General features: G+C 53.3%; 6 protein-coding genes across 6 annotated transcripts; 4 read left to right on the plus strand and 2 right to left on the minus strand.

Moving 5' to 3' along the window:
• Window positions 1–678: 678 nt before the first annotated feature.
• Window positions 679–5,584, plus strand: P175DRAFT_0559376 (Arf family guanine nucleotide exchange factor SYT1). Its single transcript, XM_040900914.1, has 3 exons — window positions 679–1,245; window positions 1,345–2,598; window positions 2,676–5,584. The coding sequence occupies exons 1-3, from the start codon at window positions 831–833 to the stop codon at window positions 5,168–5,170; spliced, it is 4,164 nt and encodes a 1,387-aa protein (XP_040749948.1). The 5' UTR covers window positions 679–830; the 3' UTR covers window positions 5,171–5,584.
• Window positions 5,585–5,958: 374 nt separating this feature from the next.
• P175DRAFT_0559377 (SET domain-containing protein) lies at window positions 5,959–8,347 on the plus strand (the record flags this gene model as incomplete). Its single annotated transcript, XM_040900915.1, has 2 exons — window positions 5,959–6,175; window positions 6,303–8,347. The coding sequence occupies 2 exons, from the start codon at window positions 5,959–5,961 to the stop codon at window positions 8,195–8,197; spliced, it is 2,112 nt and encodes a 703-aa protein (XP_040749949.1). The 3' UTR covers window positions 8,198–8,347.
• Window positions 8,348–8,768: 421 nt separating this feature from the next.
• P175DRAFT_0503357 (Zn(2+) transporter ZRT3) lies at window positions 8,769–10,542 on the plus strand (the record flags this gene model as incomplete). Its single annotated transcript, XM_040897615.1, has 2 exons — window positions 8,769–9,020; window positions 9,088–10,542. 2 exons carry the CDS (start codon window positions 8,769–8,771, stop codon window positions 10,285–10,287), a joined length of 1,452 nt encoding a protein of 483 aa, XP_040749950.1. The 3' UTR covers window positions 10,288–10,542.
• Window positions 10,543–10,621: 79 nt separating this feature from the next.
• P175DRAFT_0503358 (splicing regulator NSRP1-like domain-containing protein) lies at window positions 10,622–12,190 on the minus strand. The gene has a single exon (XM_040897616.1). It carries the CDS (start codon window positions 12,107–12,109, stop codon window positions 10,718–10,720), a length of 1,392 nt encoding a protein of 463 aa, XP_040749951.1. The 5' UTR covers window positions 12,110–12,190; the 3' UTR covers window positions 10,622–10,717.
• Window positions 12,191–12,255: 65 nt separating this feature from the next.
• P175DRAFT_0317317 (TRAPP subunit TRS20) lies at window positions 12,256–13,380 on the plus strand. Its single transcript, XM_040892837.1, has 3 exons — window positions 12,256–12,273; window positions 12,425–12,743; window positions 12,809–13,380. Exons 2-3 carry the CDS (start codon window positions 12,553–12,555, stop codon window positions 13,245–13,247), a joined length of 630 nt encoding a protein of 209 aa, XP_040749952.1. The 5' UTR covers window positions 12,256–12,273; window positions 12,425–12,552; the 3' UTR covers window positions 13,248–13,380.
• P175DRAFT_0503359 (cysteine hydrolase family protein) lies at window positions 13,256–15,226 on the minus strand. The gene is made up of 4 exons (XM_040897617.1): window positions 14,802–15,226; window positions 14,277–14,701; window positions 14,071–14,202; window positions 13,256–14,016 (listed from the first exon to the last, which is right to left on the minus strand). The coding sequence occupies exons 1-4, from the start codon at window positions 14,906–14,908 to the stop codon at window positions 13,514–13,516; spliced, it is 1,167 nt and encodes a 388-aa protein (XP_040749953.1). The 5' UTR covers window positions 14,909–15,226; the 3' UTR covers window positions 13,256–13,513.
• Between the last annotated feature and the right edge of the window lie 69 nt (window positions 15,227–15,295).

The raw sequence follows: 15,295 nt of genomic DNA on the forward strand, positions 1-15,295 counted from the left end.
ACATCGTGTAAACCGCCGAGAAGCCACACGTGCCCCAATCCGGCCGCCATCATTTTTTCTTGTCTTGTCACCTTCAGCTCCGTCATCCTCATCCTCATCCTCTTATTCTTCATCTCCTTCTTCTTCTTCATCTCCTTCTTCTTCTACTGCTTCTTCTTCTTCTCATATTTGCTTATTATTCTGCTTCTCACCTCCTTTCCGTGCTGCTAACATCCCTTTCCCTCCCTCTGTCTCCAAAATCTCCCCTCGTACGCGCTACGGACGACTGCCTACAGGGCTATTTATCTAATCTCCCTATTTCCACCCACGACCACTTTCCTCTCGATCGACCTCACGACAACCTGGAAATGTGAAAAAGAAAAAGGCTCGACCTTACTATTGTCGCTCTGAATTTGTTTGGGCTTTCTTTTTCCCCTTGTCCCTTATATTTGCGTGATCGACCGTTTACGTACCCCTGCCTCCCCCTCCTCCCTTCCCCCCCCCCCCCCCCCCCCCTATTTGCGGGTTTCACTCTTGCTTCATCTACGACCAACTTTGCTGCGCTTGTCTACGCTGCTTCGACTGGATACAATTTCCTTCTCGACTCTTTCGCGATGACCTCTGATTTCGAGTAATGGTGGCCCCCCTTGATATAATTCGCCAACAAGAACTCTCTCTCTCTCCGACGCGCACCCTATCCCTATCCTCCCCCCCCCCCACCCCTCGAATCGCAACACTACAAGCCCTGGATAAGACGGGCGTGATTGAAGGCCTGCTGCTGCTTATGGGTCTTTCAGACAGTCCCCGCTGCAGCATCATCTAGAATCGGGGCCGTAGACCCTTCCGTCGCCATGCATTGGAAGGGCTTACGAATCGGCACCTTATATGACAGCGAATCGAAGCGGAATCTCGCCGAACCACCCCTACGATCCCGCCATAGCGAACAGCTGTCTCGTAGCACCCTCTCAGCTACCAACTTGGTCCCAAGGAACTCTGAATCCTCCCCGCGCTCTCCGACACTTTCGGGACCTGGCGATGACGATCAAGATGATCCAGACGTGGGCAGGAATGACATGGCACCCGCATCAAACACGACAGTCAGGTCAAAAAGTTCGGGATTATTACACCCGAACGGCGATGTCTCGAATTCGCGCAGGAATCGCTTTAGTATCATGAGGCTTCGCCATGCTTCTGATCCGCAGTTATCGAAGTCCTATGCTAAAGCGGAAGGGGACACTGCTCCTCCGCTCCCCCAAATGCCCCCACGTAAGTTCCACCACTCCTGTCCACCACCACCACCACCACCCTCCTCCCCATGCTTCGCTCTCCTCAGAACGCTGATAGATGCTATCTATGCCTCTCCAGCTCCCACCATAATCACAACTGCCCCCACAAGTCACGAATTGGACCAGCCCCTAAAGAAAAAAAGCAAACTCCGCATCCTCCCAGAGTCGAGAAGGCCGTCAACGGAGGAACTTTCGACCCAGCGACCTGTCTCTGATCACAAGCCTCACCATGATCCTCAGGGTTCAACAGGTCCTCAGACCACCGATCCATCCTTGTCAATGTCGCGAATCAGTACGGAAGAAGCGGGGCGCTTGTCCACGACGTCGATTCGAAGCGCTGGCCGCGACCGTCCCAATGGCTCTCATCGCTCTTCCGTGGTGGACGTTCGGTTTTCCGAGTCTTCTCGCTCCGATCAAAGCCTTGGAGATAACAAACTCCTACCATCCCATTCCCCTAATAAAGCTCCAGTTTCTAGCGGGAAGCGATTTCGCATGCCACGTCTAAAACGCAATCGCGGTCCTTTATTCCCCTTGCCTCCCAAACCCTCGGAGAATCCGTCTAGGGATGGATCAACCCCAGATTTCACCCGGTCGATGTCGGCCCCAGATGACTCCGACCCAAAGTTTGACCCTCCGGATGGTCAAGATCATGTCTCCCCTCTGCCGTCTCCTTCACGGTCCTCGGTGGGATTGGCATCCGCGCGCCCTCCGCTTCTCCGAAAAGATTCATCAAATTCCACGCATTCGGCGCATTCTACCCCTTCAACACGAAATGTTCGGAATCGAAATCTGCTGCAAACTAGAGCGCGATCTTCAACTCTGGACTCGGTGGTCAATATTCGAGACGGCGACCACCAGTCGTCCCCCCATTTTCCTTCGTCGAGTCGAACGTCGGTATCCACCACCGGACGCAAGAGCTTTGGTGATATTTTTGGCATCTCCCAACGGCTCAGGCAGAACTCGGAGCCAGCCTACCTCCGAAATGGGTCGCCAAATGGTACCAAAGGCGCATCCACTCCGCTCACCAAACTCCAGCCGTGCCCCGAGCGAGAGGAAGGGGACACTCCTGCAACCTATCTAACGCGACTCGAAGAGACTATGCCTAAAAGTACAATCGCTGGCGTCCTATCCCAGTCAGGGGACGACTTTTTCAAGACAGTGCTGCGAAAATTTATGCGAGGATTTTCCTTTTTCGGTGACCCCATTGATATGTCTATCCGGAAGCTTTTGATGGAGGTTGAATTGCCCAAGGAGACCCAGCAAATTGATCGGTTTCTGCAGAGCTTTGCCGACCGATATCATGAGTGCAACCCGGGGATCTTTGCATCTACAGGTATGTTGATCTCTTCTGTTCCCCGATCCCTTTATTTTTTTCGTCGTTAACTTTTGATGTTATATTTATGTCTTTAGACCAAACATATTTCATTGCTTTTTCGATTTTGATCTTGCACACCGATGTCTTCAACAAGAACAACAAACGAAAAATGCAGAAACCTGACTATGTGAAGAATACCCGGGGGGAAGGCGTATCGGAAGATGTCCTGGAATGTTTCTATGAGAACATATCCTACACCCCATTCATCCGCATCGAGGATTCGAATCTTGGTGCGCGTCACTTGCCCAAACCCCGCAAAGCTTTGTTTCGTGTCCCCAGTTCCGAACATTTATCCCGCGTCGCTAGGGAGCCGGTAGACCCCTACACCTTGATTATGGATGGGAAACTTGACACTCTGCGTCCAAGTCTCAAGGATGTCATGAACTTAGAAGACACCTACAGCTGTGATCCAACAACCGGCCCCCCAGACATGGACTCCTTGCATCATGCGTTTGCGCAGTCGGGGATCTTGCAGATAGTCTCGGCACGGTCGCGCCCGGATGCGTTCATGCCCGCAAGCCTGGATAATCCGGCTGACTCAAACCCGGGGTTGGTCGATATTAAAGTGGCCAAAGTTGGATTGCTCTGGCGCAAGGACCCGAAGAAGAAACGAGCCCGATCGCCATGGCAAGAGTGGGGTGCCCTCTTAACCTTGTCACAACTATATTTCTTCAAGGATGTCAATTGGGTCAAATCCCTTATGGCTCAGCGCGACTCTCATCTCAAAGACGGCCGGCGGCGACCCGTGGTTTTCAAACCTCCCTTGGCCGACTTCAACCCCGATGCCATGATGTCTACAGATCACGCTGTGGCTCTCCTCGATACGGCCTACAAGAAACATCGGCATGCTTTTGTTTTTGTTCGCTCGAACTCCTTAGAGGAGGTTTTTCTGGCCAATACAGAAGCTGACATGAACGACTGGATATCGAAACTCAACTACGCCGCTGCTTTTCGAACCACAGGAGTCGGAACCAAAGGGATGATTGTTACCAATTACGATTCCCAACGGAATCGAATGAGTCGTCGACCCTCTCTGGATTCTCTTAGTTCCCAAGTTTCTACAGAAAAAGACATGTCAATGAGCCCAGATGCTGGCGCGACAGAAGAGCTGGTTCAAGCCCGAAAAAGCCTCATCAAACAAAAAATCAAAGAAGCGAATGAAGCGCTATTCGTATCCCAGAAGCAGCTCGATGATCTCCTGAGAAACGCTCGACACCTGCAGGTCTTGACGCCGGTGCACCCCCGTGCACGAGAACAGCTGATCATGGCTGCTGGGCGCATGGCGGCGAAACTCAAGTGGGTGAGGCAAGAAATCTGGCGCACTAAGAGCCACCGCGAGGTCCTAGTTCGAGACTTAGGCGAAGAGGATGACCATCAAGCGCCGCCCGCCGGCGTGCCACGACAGCTTCGTTTGCAAATACCTACCATGAATGCTCCTTTGGCTGAGTCGGAGGCCGTTGTGGAGAGCCCTGGTGAGCAGCTGGTGTCTCCGATGACGGAAGCATCTCCATGTACTGGCCCTGAGAAGCCACCATCGCTCAGTACTCACCTATGTTCCCCATCTTCTGCCTTGACGGAGGTACGACGATCTAGCCTCGCAGCTTCGTTGACCTCCCCGGATCTCGCCACTCGCGCTGGTCGGCTGTTTTCCGTAGAGACTACCCAGGAGCGCGCACAGTCCGCGTCGCCTCACCCAGCCCATCGTCTTGAACGCGAAGCCTCAGTTCTTAGCGCGAGTAGCAAGATGGACGTGTCGAGCCTCGCCTCTCGCACTTCTAAGCGCACGCTTCCTGGGAGCTTTGATGATGGAGAAGAACGCCTTCTTCGTGAAGCCGGGCTGCTAGAGGTGACCAGTTCACCACCCTCTACGCGGAAAGGATCCCTCGCAGTGGAGGGAGCTGAGCCCGACCAGAAACTGGATGAAGCCGCCGATGGATCTCAAAGCGAACAGATGCGCCGTGTACGTCGCAGCTTCCACCGCACATTACGGGATTCATCAAGTGGTCACTACGGCAACTACCTTCGAAGCAAAAAGTCACGAGACGCAGCCGCCACCATCCCAACCGCTGAGGATAACCAAAGCAACGGCGAAGCAGCCGGTTTATCAAGAAAGGGAGGTAGCTTCACTGTGCATGGTAAAAAGGCATCTATTGTGACCTTTGGGTCTGAATGGCAGAACATGCCGCCCGAGGAGCGTTTAAAACTCCGAAAACCGACCCCCTTGGAAGAATCTCGCGCAGCAGACCCGGGAATTGTCAGCACGGAAGACTCGATCCTCTCTGACCCATGTACGTCAATGGAGATCCCTGAAAGAGCCCCCAGCGAAGAAAAGCCAGACAATGATCTAGAGCGTCGCTCGATCCGCTCTGAGAGTGCAGTCTCCGCAATCTCCCAAGTTGTGTCTACTCCAAAGCCCCCGATGTCTCACGAGGATCAAACCTCCTCAGTGCCAGTCAATGACACCACCCTCGACGAGGCCCGGACATCGGCCCTACCACCTAGTCCACCTGAACAGGCAGTGAATGCATAAAAAAAAAATCATTTGATTTGGATTATAGTTATCAAGCATGATCTGTTGTTCTTGTTATGAATTTATACCCTTTCTTTCTTTCTGCTTTCTTTCCTTCTTTCTTTCTTGTGGTTTACTTCTTCCGAGCGTGTATGGTTTTCTTTGCAGCTCACTTTGACACTTGGAGCCAAAGCGATAGAGTCGGCGCCTTCTAGGTATAGCGCCTCTTTTTTTCCCCCTTTCCTTTTTCTCTTAGAGCCCTGTACAGGCTCGATGATTACACACGTTTTGAGTGGGGTGGGATTATTGTCATTCTTTTGGGCTTCGGGACATGGGTGGGTGGAACTTGTCTGGAGGCTGGATTATTACAGGAAAGGCGATATAGGTATGCAGCATATACTGTGGAATGAATTACAAAAGTCAGGACTTGATAACATATATTCCTGTTCTTCACTAAGGCCTTTTCATGAGGAGGCTCTCTTTCTCTGGTCCTTTGTAAGTGCCTCGTTCATAACAAAACCCTCACCTAGGCCGTTCACCTCAGTCACTTCACCCTGAGTCTTGTTTTGGGCGCCGAGAACACGACTGCACAGAGCAGTTTATTCCTTCATGACCCTCTTCCTCTTCCTCTTTCTCTTTCTCTTTCTCCCCACTCATCATCCCCTTCCTTCCCTTAACTCCTCAACTCTTTCCCCCCCCTTCAAATCTCCATTTCTAGTATTGAGCTCTATCAATCTTCCACCTTCTCATGGTCCTTCTCCTGTCTTTGGAGAAAAGGAGATAGGATCAAAGCACATCCCCCCCCTTCTATGGCGCTTGACAGCGCTCCTTCACCTGCCTTATTTCCCCTGTCTACTCATCTTTTTGCCCTGGCAATCCAGATCGCTAGAGGACTTGGCCGTGTTACAGACTGGCTGCTTCTATTGGATTCAGCATTTTCCCCGAGTTGGAGATATTCCTTTCAGGATTTACTGACTGTGTTTGTCATGATGATGGCGCAGAAGTTGTTAGGTTTTGGATCGTCACGTGAGTCATCCTAGCACCCAGATGTGAATACAGCAGCTGTTTTACAAAAGAAAGAAAGAAAGAATGAAAGAATGAATGAATGAATGAATGAAAGAATTCACATAGTAACTGATCTTTATTCACACAGAGTCTGAGAGCCAGCCAACCAATACCCAGTTGCTGGCACTTCCTGGTCACCACCGCAGTGGTGGAAGGCCTGTGGTTGAGATTCGAGAGCGTATCTACAAGGATGCGTTTAAAAGACAATATGTCAACAGTTATGTCGGGTTTGGTCTCATTTCAAACCAGACTATCCCGGCGGGCACAATCTTGTTTGTCGATCGGCTTTTCGCCGTGTGGAGAAGCGAGCAAAAGGACTGCAAAAGCCTGCACCAGGCCAATGACCTGATCCAGAAGAAGGCGCGTGCTTTGGGTCCCAAGTGGTTCAACCAGTTCCTGATGCTGTCTCGTCCCTCTGAGCAAAAGCTCGGCACGATGGCAGCGATCTACAATGCCCATCACGTTGTGGTGGCGTGGGGCGACCAGGTCGGCGGCGCCGTGGGCCTCAACCTGGCGTGGATGAATCACTCTTGCATTCCGAATTGCACCCTCTCCATCGTCGACAAGCATCCCGTGCATCGAAGCCATGGCCGTCCCCCGCGCCGCGTGGGACGCGCCGTGGTGCGCACCTGCGCGGAAATTGCTGCCGGCCAGGAGCTCACCATCCCCTACGCGTATATCAGCGGAGTGCGCGCCGCCAGACAAAACGAGACCTTTGGCCGGTTCAATTTCCGATGTGCCTGTCGCGCATGCCACGAACCGCAAGTCGCCATTGAAGAAACCCTTGACCAACACAGCGGGGTCCAGTACACGATCGACCGCAAGGACATCATCGCCAACCACCCGTCGCTCGCGATCCAGTTCGCCTACAATCTCATCTGGCAGTCGGTCCGCAGCCGGATGTACGATCTCCGCGTGGCCATGCTCTGGGTGAAATGCGCCCTCATCGCCGCGCACCACTCGGACCTGGGCCGTGCGCAGTGCTTCCTCGTCCGCGCGCGCCAGATGGCTCTCATCCTCGAGGGTCCGCACGGCGCGCTCTACCGCCAGGTCTCGCACTGGTATCTGGCTCCCACTCTGATGCCCGGGTACGGCGGCACGCGGCGCGGCCTGTCGACCCCGCTGGACGCCCTCACGATCTTCCATCACAAACGCCAGTCCCGCAATGTCCTCTTCATGCTGGGCTGTGACCCGAACGAGTACATCCGGATCCGTCGCTACCGGTTTCTCCGGCCCGGGGACGCGAATTTCCAGGCCGGGGAGCTCCGCTATGAAATTCTTCCGGACGTGGACCATGCCCCTCCACCGCTTATCATCGATCCGAATGAAGACGAGGGTAAGAGCAAGGCTCGGGATCGTCAGGACCAGCGCGGTGAGAAGACGACGCAGAACCAGGACCAGAACCAGAACCAGGAGAAGAAGAAAAAGAAGAAGAAGAAGACGAAGAAGAAGGCAAAGGGTGGAGCTGGGAAGGGCTGCGTGGATCCCGAAAAGGATTTCCTGGATCTGTTCTTGGAGGTGGTGGATAATTTCGAGTGTCCGGAGTGCGCGAAGGAGGCATCCAATGCTGATTGTGGAGCTGGAGCTGGAGCTGGAGCTGGAGCTTGTGCTGGAGCTTGTGCTGGTGCGGATGCTCATGCGGAGGGTAAACCTGGTGCGGCTGTGCCTGGACAGAACGCAAAGAATGAGATGCAAAAGGTCAAGGAGAAAGCAGTCAAAGAAGGAGCTGAGAGAAACCCCAAGAAGGGTGAAGAGAAGAACAGTGCCCCCCAGCAACCTGAAGAGCCAGCTGAGCCAGCCGAGGGAGCTGAGGGGCCTCAGAAACAGAAGAAGAAGCGCAAGGGAAGAAAGAAGAATGGATGCAGAAACGATGCCACGGCTGAGCCTGTCATCCAGGATGTGGGAGCCGAGAAGCAGGTTGTGTTAGTGGAGGCTCCAGGCTTTCCCGGCCGTAACGAACAGGCTGAGCAGCAAGATGCTTGAGTTGGGGATGTGGATCAGGAGTGATACATTGGTGAATGGTGAATGACCCAGATAACTAGCTAATAATGAGCCTTTTTTTGAGTCTGACCAAGTGGCGAGACATTGGCTTTCATGTATGTACAAGTGATAGGAATCAACTAATGAATTGACATGCAACTATGAGAGATTGACTGCGGAATATATATAAATACATATATAGTCCCAAAACAGCAATCCTGAAGCTAGACAGATTACCCAAAGCGGAAATCTCCAAGATCGCCAGCAGCATCATTTTTCGTGTCCAGAGATTCCTCTGATCTGAACTGAACATAAATGCCATCCCAATTCCAATCCCAATTCCAATCCCAATTCCAATCCAAATAATCCCATCCTCATCATCTCTCAATGTCAAAATCCAGCTGCCACTCTGGCTTATATAATCTTTCCGTCATCAGAAATTTGATTTGCTCCCAAGGTTCTCTTCTTCGGCTTCCAAGGTTCTCTCTCTCTCCTCTTCCTCTCTCTCTCTCTCTCTTCTTCTTCTTCTTCTTCTTCTCCTCTCTATCCCATCTTCATCAATCCCCCCCCCCCCATGGCTGCCTCTAACGACCTCCGGGGTTGGGTTATGAGTGCGGTCTCTGGCATCGGTGAGTTCTCTCAATGGGTTTCTTCCTCTTCTTCCATCTGTGTTTCTTCACGCTCATGTCAACTAGCTTGTGTCCTTGGATCGGCCGTCATCTGTGTTGATGTGCTGCTACAACGCTTCACTCACGGGAGCAGCTTTCAGATTGTCTACCACAATGGTTTTCTCTCTGCCTCTCTCAGTCTCAGTGCCGGAGTAATTGTAAGGACAATCCAGGTCCCGGAGCTTTCTGTTGGGAATGTTAGTCTGATGTGGAAACAATCCCCAGCTGTTCACCTCGTTGTATAGTATGCTCCCGACTGCTCGCGAATACCTGATGAAAGCTGGCTGGTCCCACGCTCGTTCTGCCTACACACTTATTGGCTTGTTTCTCGCTGGTGTTATCGGGATTCGCCTTCTCTCCGCCTTGATCCACCGTTATCTTCCATCGCACGTGGTGGATTGCGCCCACACCCACGAGCGCTCACTTCACGACCACCCCGATCCAGAACGCGGCCAGGTCCCCCACAAACACCACGAGTCCACGGAGCGAACCCCTCTATTAAAAAAGCACTCATCCAATTCCACGTCCGCCGTTGTTGTTGCCCGCCCAGCCCGGGGGGGCCACTCGACCGTTCAGGCTCCCCGCTCCTCCAATCCCGACCCATGGCCGGTCCGTTTCACCCGGCGCTGGAAGACAGTTATGGGAGGTGTCAAGCCCCAGTGTGATGAAAATGGTCCATGCTATGGGGTTTCTCAGGCTTGTGGCAATGAATGCTCCAAGACCCTTGTTCCCACCACCCCCGTCCTCACGGCAGACCATGCGTCGGGTCCAGTTCCGGATCTGCCTCCGCCTCTTCACACCACTCCCGATGGGTCCAGTTCTTCCTCTCATACGGGGCTGGACGAAGAACCCGGGTCGTCCCTGGCGGAGCCGGACGGGCCTACCAAGCAGCTACCGCTCACAAGCAGCCCGCAACACCATCATCACGTCCCCCAGAATGCGTTTCTATCGATTGGACTTCAGACCTCCGTAGCCATTGCCCTACACAAGCTTCCGGAGGGTTTCATCACCTATGCTACCAACCACGCGAGCCCCACCCTTGGCACCACGGTCTTTTTAGCCCTATTCATCCACAATATTAGTGAAGGATTCGCGATGGCTCTCCCCCTGTATCTGGCCCTCCACTCGCGCGGTTGGGCCATGTTCTGGTCTAGTCTCTTGGGCGGCATCAGTCAACCGCTTGGGGCGGCCCTGGCGGCCATCTGGATCTGGGGCGCGCAGCGAGCCGGAGGTCACAACCCATCGGAGGTGTCATGGGCCGTCTATGGGTGTATGTTTGCGGTGACTGCCGGCGTCATGACTTCCGTCGGGTTGCAGTTGTTCACGGAAGGGTTGGTCTTGACACATCAGCGGGGTATGGCGATCGGGTTTGCCGTCGGAGGAATGGGGTTGATGGGCCTAAGTTTTGCCTTGACGGCATCATGAATTTCCGCATACAATGGATGGCGTTATTTTCTTCTCTATTTTTCTGTTCCCCTCTTGCGTTCCTCCTCAGGGAATAAAGCCTCCTCCTTCCTGCACTGTTTATGCATCTGTGTGGACTTTGATTGCGAGTGAGCCTCTTTTTTGTTTTTTTTCCCCCCCCCAGACTAGACAGGTTCTAGAATCGCTACGAGTGATGACATTAATCTATACATATATTTACAAGCAAAGCGTTCAGGGCACCTTGAGCAATCCGGGATGGTTTGTATAAAATTCATAGCTCATAGTTAAATCTGCAAAAAAAAAAAAAAAAAAAAAAAAAAAAAAAAAAAAAAAACGCCCTGTATGCAGTTCGAATCCAGAATATTAAAAGAGGTATCAGGAACAAAGCGTGAGGGTGATTGTTCGTAAGAATGGAGGAGGTAGGTAGGGTTTAGGATCCCTTTGCAGCCGCTGCCTCTCGCTCCCTCTTACGTGCCAGATATCGTTCCCGCGCGCTCAACACGTCCCCGGCGGATTTCTGACTGCGACTGCGCTCTGTAATCTCCCTTTGCTGTGCTGCTGCCGTCTCCGCTTGCTGCCGCGCTTGCTCCTCCAGCTGGGCAGCGATCATTTCGGTTTGACGCGCACGTTGGCCCGCCGCGCGTGCGCCCATCGCGCGAGAATCCATGCGGACCCCAGCACCGCTGCCGGCCGGTACATTCCTCGCCGAATCAGCGGGAGTCATCGCAGCTTGCTTGGGTTTCGGCGCGACGTTCAATCCCGCCGACAGTAACTGCCGCTTATCCACCACTTGGCCTTCCTCGTTGATGGCAATCTTGGCCCCGCGTGCATTCAGCTCGGCCGCTACCTGGGCGGCGGTCTTCTCCGCGGACTCCTCTGCTTCGGGGGCGGCCGCGTCGCCGCCCGTCTCCTGGATCTTTCGCGCCGCCTTGTCCGCCGCCCGCATCACAGCCTCATGCTGCTCCTCGCCACGCGACAGCAAGTCCCGGTAGAACCCCACCATCCCGGACCCCCCGTGCTTCCGCCGCCGTTCCTCCTCCTCCCGCTCCCGCTGTGCTTCTTCCTCTTCCACCTTCCGCAGCTCCGCCTGCTGCGCTTTATACGCGGCCGTCACGAACTTCTCCTTCTCCGCGAATTCGTCGCCCTCGGCTTCCCGCTCCTTGGCGAGCAGGCGGTCCCGCGCGCGCAGCTGGTCTCGTTTCCGTATCTCCGCGCTCCGGAGCAAAGATCCCATGTATCGCGGTCCGTCTGCGCTTCCTCCTTCTCTGCTACTAGCACTAGCACTAGCACTAGCACTAGCCCCGCCCGGCTTTTTCTCCGGCTTGGCGTGCAAGCTCTCGTAGACCGCGTCGTAGGAGTAAATCGAGGGATCCATGTCCTGTGCATCCGCCGCGTGTTTCCTACTACTGTGCAGCGCAGAGAGATTCGTATACTCCTGTTTCCCTGCGCCCTTGTTCAACTGCTCCGGCAGCATCTGTTTCCGCCCGTTGTCATTGCCATTGCCATTGCCATTCCCGTCGTCGTCGTCGTCAGCATCCGCAAATATCGACGTCTTGCTTAACGGCTTGAGGGAAACGCCCTTGCGCTTTGCTGCTGGCCGACCGCGGCCGCTGTCCCTGTCCGAGCCGGGTTTCGCCGTGGAATCCTCAATCCCTCCGAGTGTCGAGATCTCAACGCCCTCTGCGGGATCGTTGCCGTTCCCCTCCTCATCGGAATCGGAATCGAAGATTGCTTTCTTTCGTTTTGGGGCTGGGGCGCTTTTTTGGCTCGCGAGGTTTAGCCCGTAGGAGAGTCGTGGTGGTGGTGGTGGTGGTGGTGGCATTTCTATTCGTCGGAACCTGGGAATTAAATGATCATGCACTTCGCCATACTTAGGTAGGTCCCTAGGTAGTTGTGTCCGATTGATCGGTTGATGGTGAAGCCTGGAGTACTGGAGGGAATGTTATCGGGGGTGCGTGGTCATGTGACTGGGACTGTTATCACCACGTGAGTGCGTCACATCCGCAGGTCAAGACAGGATAATTGTCAATCCTGCTGTTTTATATACATACTTGTTTAGGGGTATTTATATATATATATATATATATGATTCGGAGGATGAGGTTATTCCATTTCATCTGACGTTGAGTGTATACAGTACTAAACGGCCAAGAATTCATGATATGTCAACTTGATCCGCCATCCGCCATCCATCATCTACACCAACACAACACCAACAACATCCATTGACAAAGAAGAAGAAGAAGAAGAAGAAGAAGAAGAAGAATGTCATACTACTTCACCATCCTCTCCCCCACAGATGTCCCCCTATTCCACATCGCCTTCGGGACCTCGAAAAGCGGCGGGGATGGCATCGCGCGGTTCCGCTTCGCTGATACAGCCCAATACATGAACCAATTCATCATCCATTCGAGTTTAGACATGGTGGAGGAAGCACAATGGATGAACGGAGCAATGTATGTTCTTGTTCTTTCTCTTTCTTGCATTCTTTTATTTACATATTTATTATTATTTCTTCCAGGTACTTGAAACATATCGACACTTACCCCCCCGCCGCCGCATACATCTCCGCCTTCCTCACCCCCTCCGGCGCCCGGTTCCTCCTCCTACATCAGCCGCCTCAGCCGCAGATCCCGTCTAGTGGCGTCGCGGGCTCGAGTTCCCTCACGGGCGGGGGCGCGAGCATCAGTGGCTCCTCGCTTGGTGGTGGTGGCGGCGGCGGCGGCGGCGGGGGGTCGTTGTTATTTGGGTCCTCCGGGGTGTCGTCGCGGGCGTCGAGTAGCTCGATTGCGGCGAATCCGACGGCGCCGCAGACAGAGGAGGCCGTGCGGCAGTTTATGAATGAGGTGTATGAGAATTATGTCAAGACTGTGATGAGTCCGTTTTATCGGCAGGGGATGGAGATTAAGAGTCCTGTTTTTAGGGGGAAGGTGACTGCTGCGGGGAGGAGGTGGTTGTAATAATGTCTTTCTTTTCTTTTCTTGTCTTTTCTTTCATTTAGTGTTTTTGTTTCCTGAGGAGGCGTTGAGATTGGTTCGCACTTTAAGAATAAGATGTTGATCATTCATATAAACGTCCAGTACATCGTCTTAAATCCCTTCCCAAAAAAAAAAAACAAAACAAAATGATTGGAACATGAAAAACCCGCTAAATCATGCTTTCACGCAATTTTCAGGGAACCAAGTAGAGCAAGAGCAAGAGAGAGAGAGAGAAAAAAAAAAGAAAATCAAACTGACATCTGAGGAGCCAGCTTCTTCACGGTGACGGCTTTGAAATTTTCCACCGCTTGCACTACATCCTCCAGTTTAGCCACTGCACCAAAGATCCCTCCCTCCATTTTGACCGATTCTATCGTGTTCACATGCAGATGCGGCTCACTGGCCGTAGTGCCGTCGTCCAGGACAACACAGTCGAACCCCCGGTCGTTGGCTTCGCGCATCGTCGTGCTAACACACACATCGGTGGTGACCCCTGCAAGCACAAGATTCTTGATGCCTTTGTTCCGGAGCAGGAGTTCGAAATCAGTATGGGCAAAGGCCCCCCGGCCGGGTTTATCGATCACCGGTTCGCCGGGGATGGGATACAGTTCGTCAACGGTATCGTGCCCAACCTCGCCCCGGATCAGAAGACGACCGAGAGGACCCGGCGATCCAATCCCGAGTCCAGATCCATTGTTCCTTGACCGATAGGCCTCTCTACTGGAGAGAGTCGATAGATCCGGGCGATGTCCTGGAGGGAGAGGTTAATCTCATTGGGACCGGAATCAAGTCGAACCCAACTTACCTTCGCGAGTATGATAAACCGGAAATCCAGCAGAGCGGAAAGTGTTCAGCAGATGCTGAAGCTTCGGAATCAGTGCCTGCGCGGCAGATATGTCGTAGCCCTGGAATTCCATATATCCACCCGGAGCACAGACCGCATTAAAGTTAGCATCCCAGCGGCCAAAGAAAAAAAAAAAATAAAAAATACACTCCAAAACAAATACTCACAATCTTTTTGCATGTCGATGATAACCAAGGCAGTAGTATACGGCGTGAGGGTCGCGTCATGTGGCCAGTCATACGGAACTGCCGCGATTTGACCCTTCCGGACTTTGTGATGAGGAACCTGCCGGGGTTTCTCTACAATCGGGCCATGGTTGTGGGTGGGATTCAGGACAGTCAATGTCCAGATGCCAGGAGTTCCAGCTGCAACCAGCATGAACGGACAATCCATCAGACGGGAGGTGCGCCTTCGCTTCCTGGTCTCTTCGGTCAGACCGTTCCGCGGGCGGTAGTGGCCACCACGGTCACATCGCAGCCAGACCTTGGCTGTTCGCCCTGGTTTCTTTTCGGTGGGCGTGCTCGATGACTTGACCACCACGTTGTATCCGTGGACTTTCCCGTGTGCCTGCACAGCGGCAAGAAGTGAAGCTCTTTGATAGATCACAAATGTAAGCCGGTGCGCGCGGTCCACTTTTTCACGCCATTGCGGGGCGTTCCGTAGTCAGGAAGTATGGAACAGACAACACTCACTTGTCAGGATACGTTCCCTCCGGTGGAGGAAGAAGCTGCATTGACATCTCCGGGATATCCTGAAGATCGCTGGGCGCGTCGAGATTCAAATCAGTGGGGTCAGCCATGGCGACGACGCGCGACCGGACGGGAATCTAGCACCAGGCATCAGCATCATGGTTCCAACAGTCGAGATTCCAACATAATCAGGAGAAACGGGGGGGCCATCCCAGCGATCTAAGAATGGGACGCGATGAGTGCGTGGAAGCAAATCCTCCCGCGAACTGAGGTTGAACCCGAGATGTTGTCGTGCGTGGATATAGCACTCACAGACCTTCCAATTCCGGCAATTCCAATTTTATTCTCAAGGGGATCCAGGAATTCCGTCGACCAGCCTGGGAGGATATAATTCCGACAGCTTCGAAGCAACGCCGCGCGAATAACTCCGCGAGGCTGGATGGGAGAGTGAGGCCGCCGACGCCTTCAGGTGTGTGTTCGCTACGGGTCACATGACT

The sequence above is a fragment of the Aspergillus ochraceoroseus genome (genome assembly GCF_002846915.1).
Source record: "Aspergillus ochraceoroseus IBT 24754 chromosome Unknown P175scaffold_7, whole genome shotgun sequence".
In the NCBI taxonomy this organism is placed as follows: domain Eukaryota; kingdom Fungi; phylum Ascomycota; class Eurotiomycetes; order Eurotiales; family Aspergillaceae; genus Aspergillus; species Aspergillus ochraceoroseus.

Excerpts from the sequence above, each read along its gene's own strand:
- P175DRAFT_0503359 (XM_040897617.1), bottom strand. The coding sequence starts at position 14,908 with ATGGCTGACCCCACTGATTTGAATCTCGACGCGCCCAGCGATCTTCAG. Across the intron at positions 14,702-14,801 it reads GAGGGAACGTATCCTGACAA|AGCTTCACTTCTTGCCGCTG; the intron begins GTGAGTGTTGTC and ends GATCTATCAAAG. Across the intron at positions 14,017-14,070 it reads GGTTTATCATACTCGCGAAG|GACATCGCCCGGATCTATCG; the intron begins GTAAGTTGGGTT and ends CTCTCCCTCCAG.
- P175DRAFT_0317317 (XM_040892837.1), top strand. The coding sequence starts at position 12,553 with ATGTCATACTACTTCACCATCCTCTCCCCCACAGATGTCCCCCTATTC. Across the intron at positions 12,744-12,808 it reads CAATGGATGAACGGAGCAAT|GTACTTGAAACATATCGACA; the intron begins GTATGTTCTTGT and ends TATTTCTTCCAG.
- P175DRAFT_0503358 (XM_040897616.1), bottom strand. The coding sequence starts at position 12,109 with ATGCCACCACCACCACCACCACCACCACGACTCTCCTACGGGCTAAAC.
- P175DRAFT_0559376 (XM_040900914.1), top strand. The coding sequence starts at position 831 with ATGCATTGGAAGGGCTTACGAATCGGCACCTTATATGACAGCGAATCG. Across the intron at positions 1,246-1,344 it reads GCTCCCCCAAATGCCCCCAC|CTCCCACCATAATCACAACT; the intron begins GTAAGTTCCACC and ends ATGCCTCTCCAG. Across the intron at positions 2,599-2,675 it reads GGGGATCTTTGCATCTACAG|ACCAAACATATTTCATTGCT; the intron begins GTATGTTGATCT and ends TTATGTCTTTAG.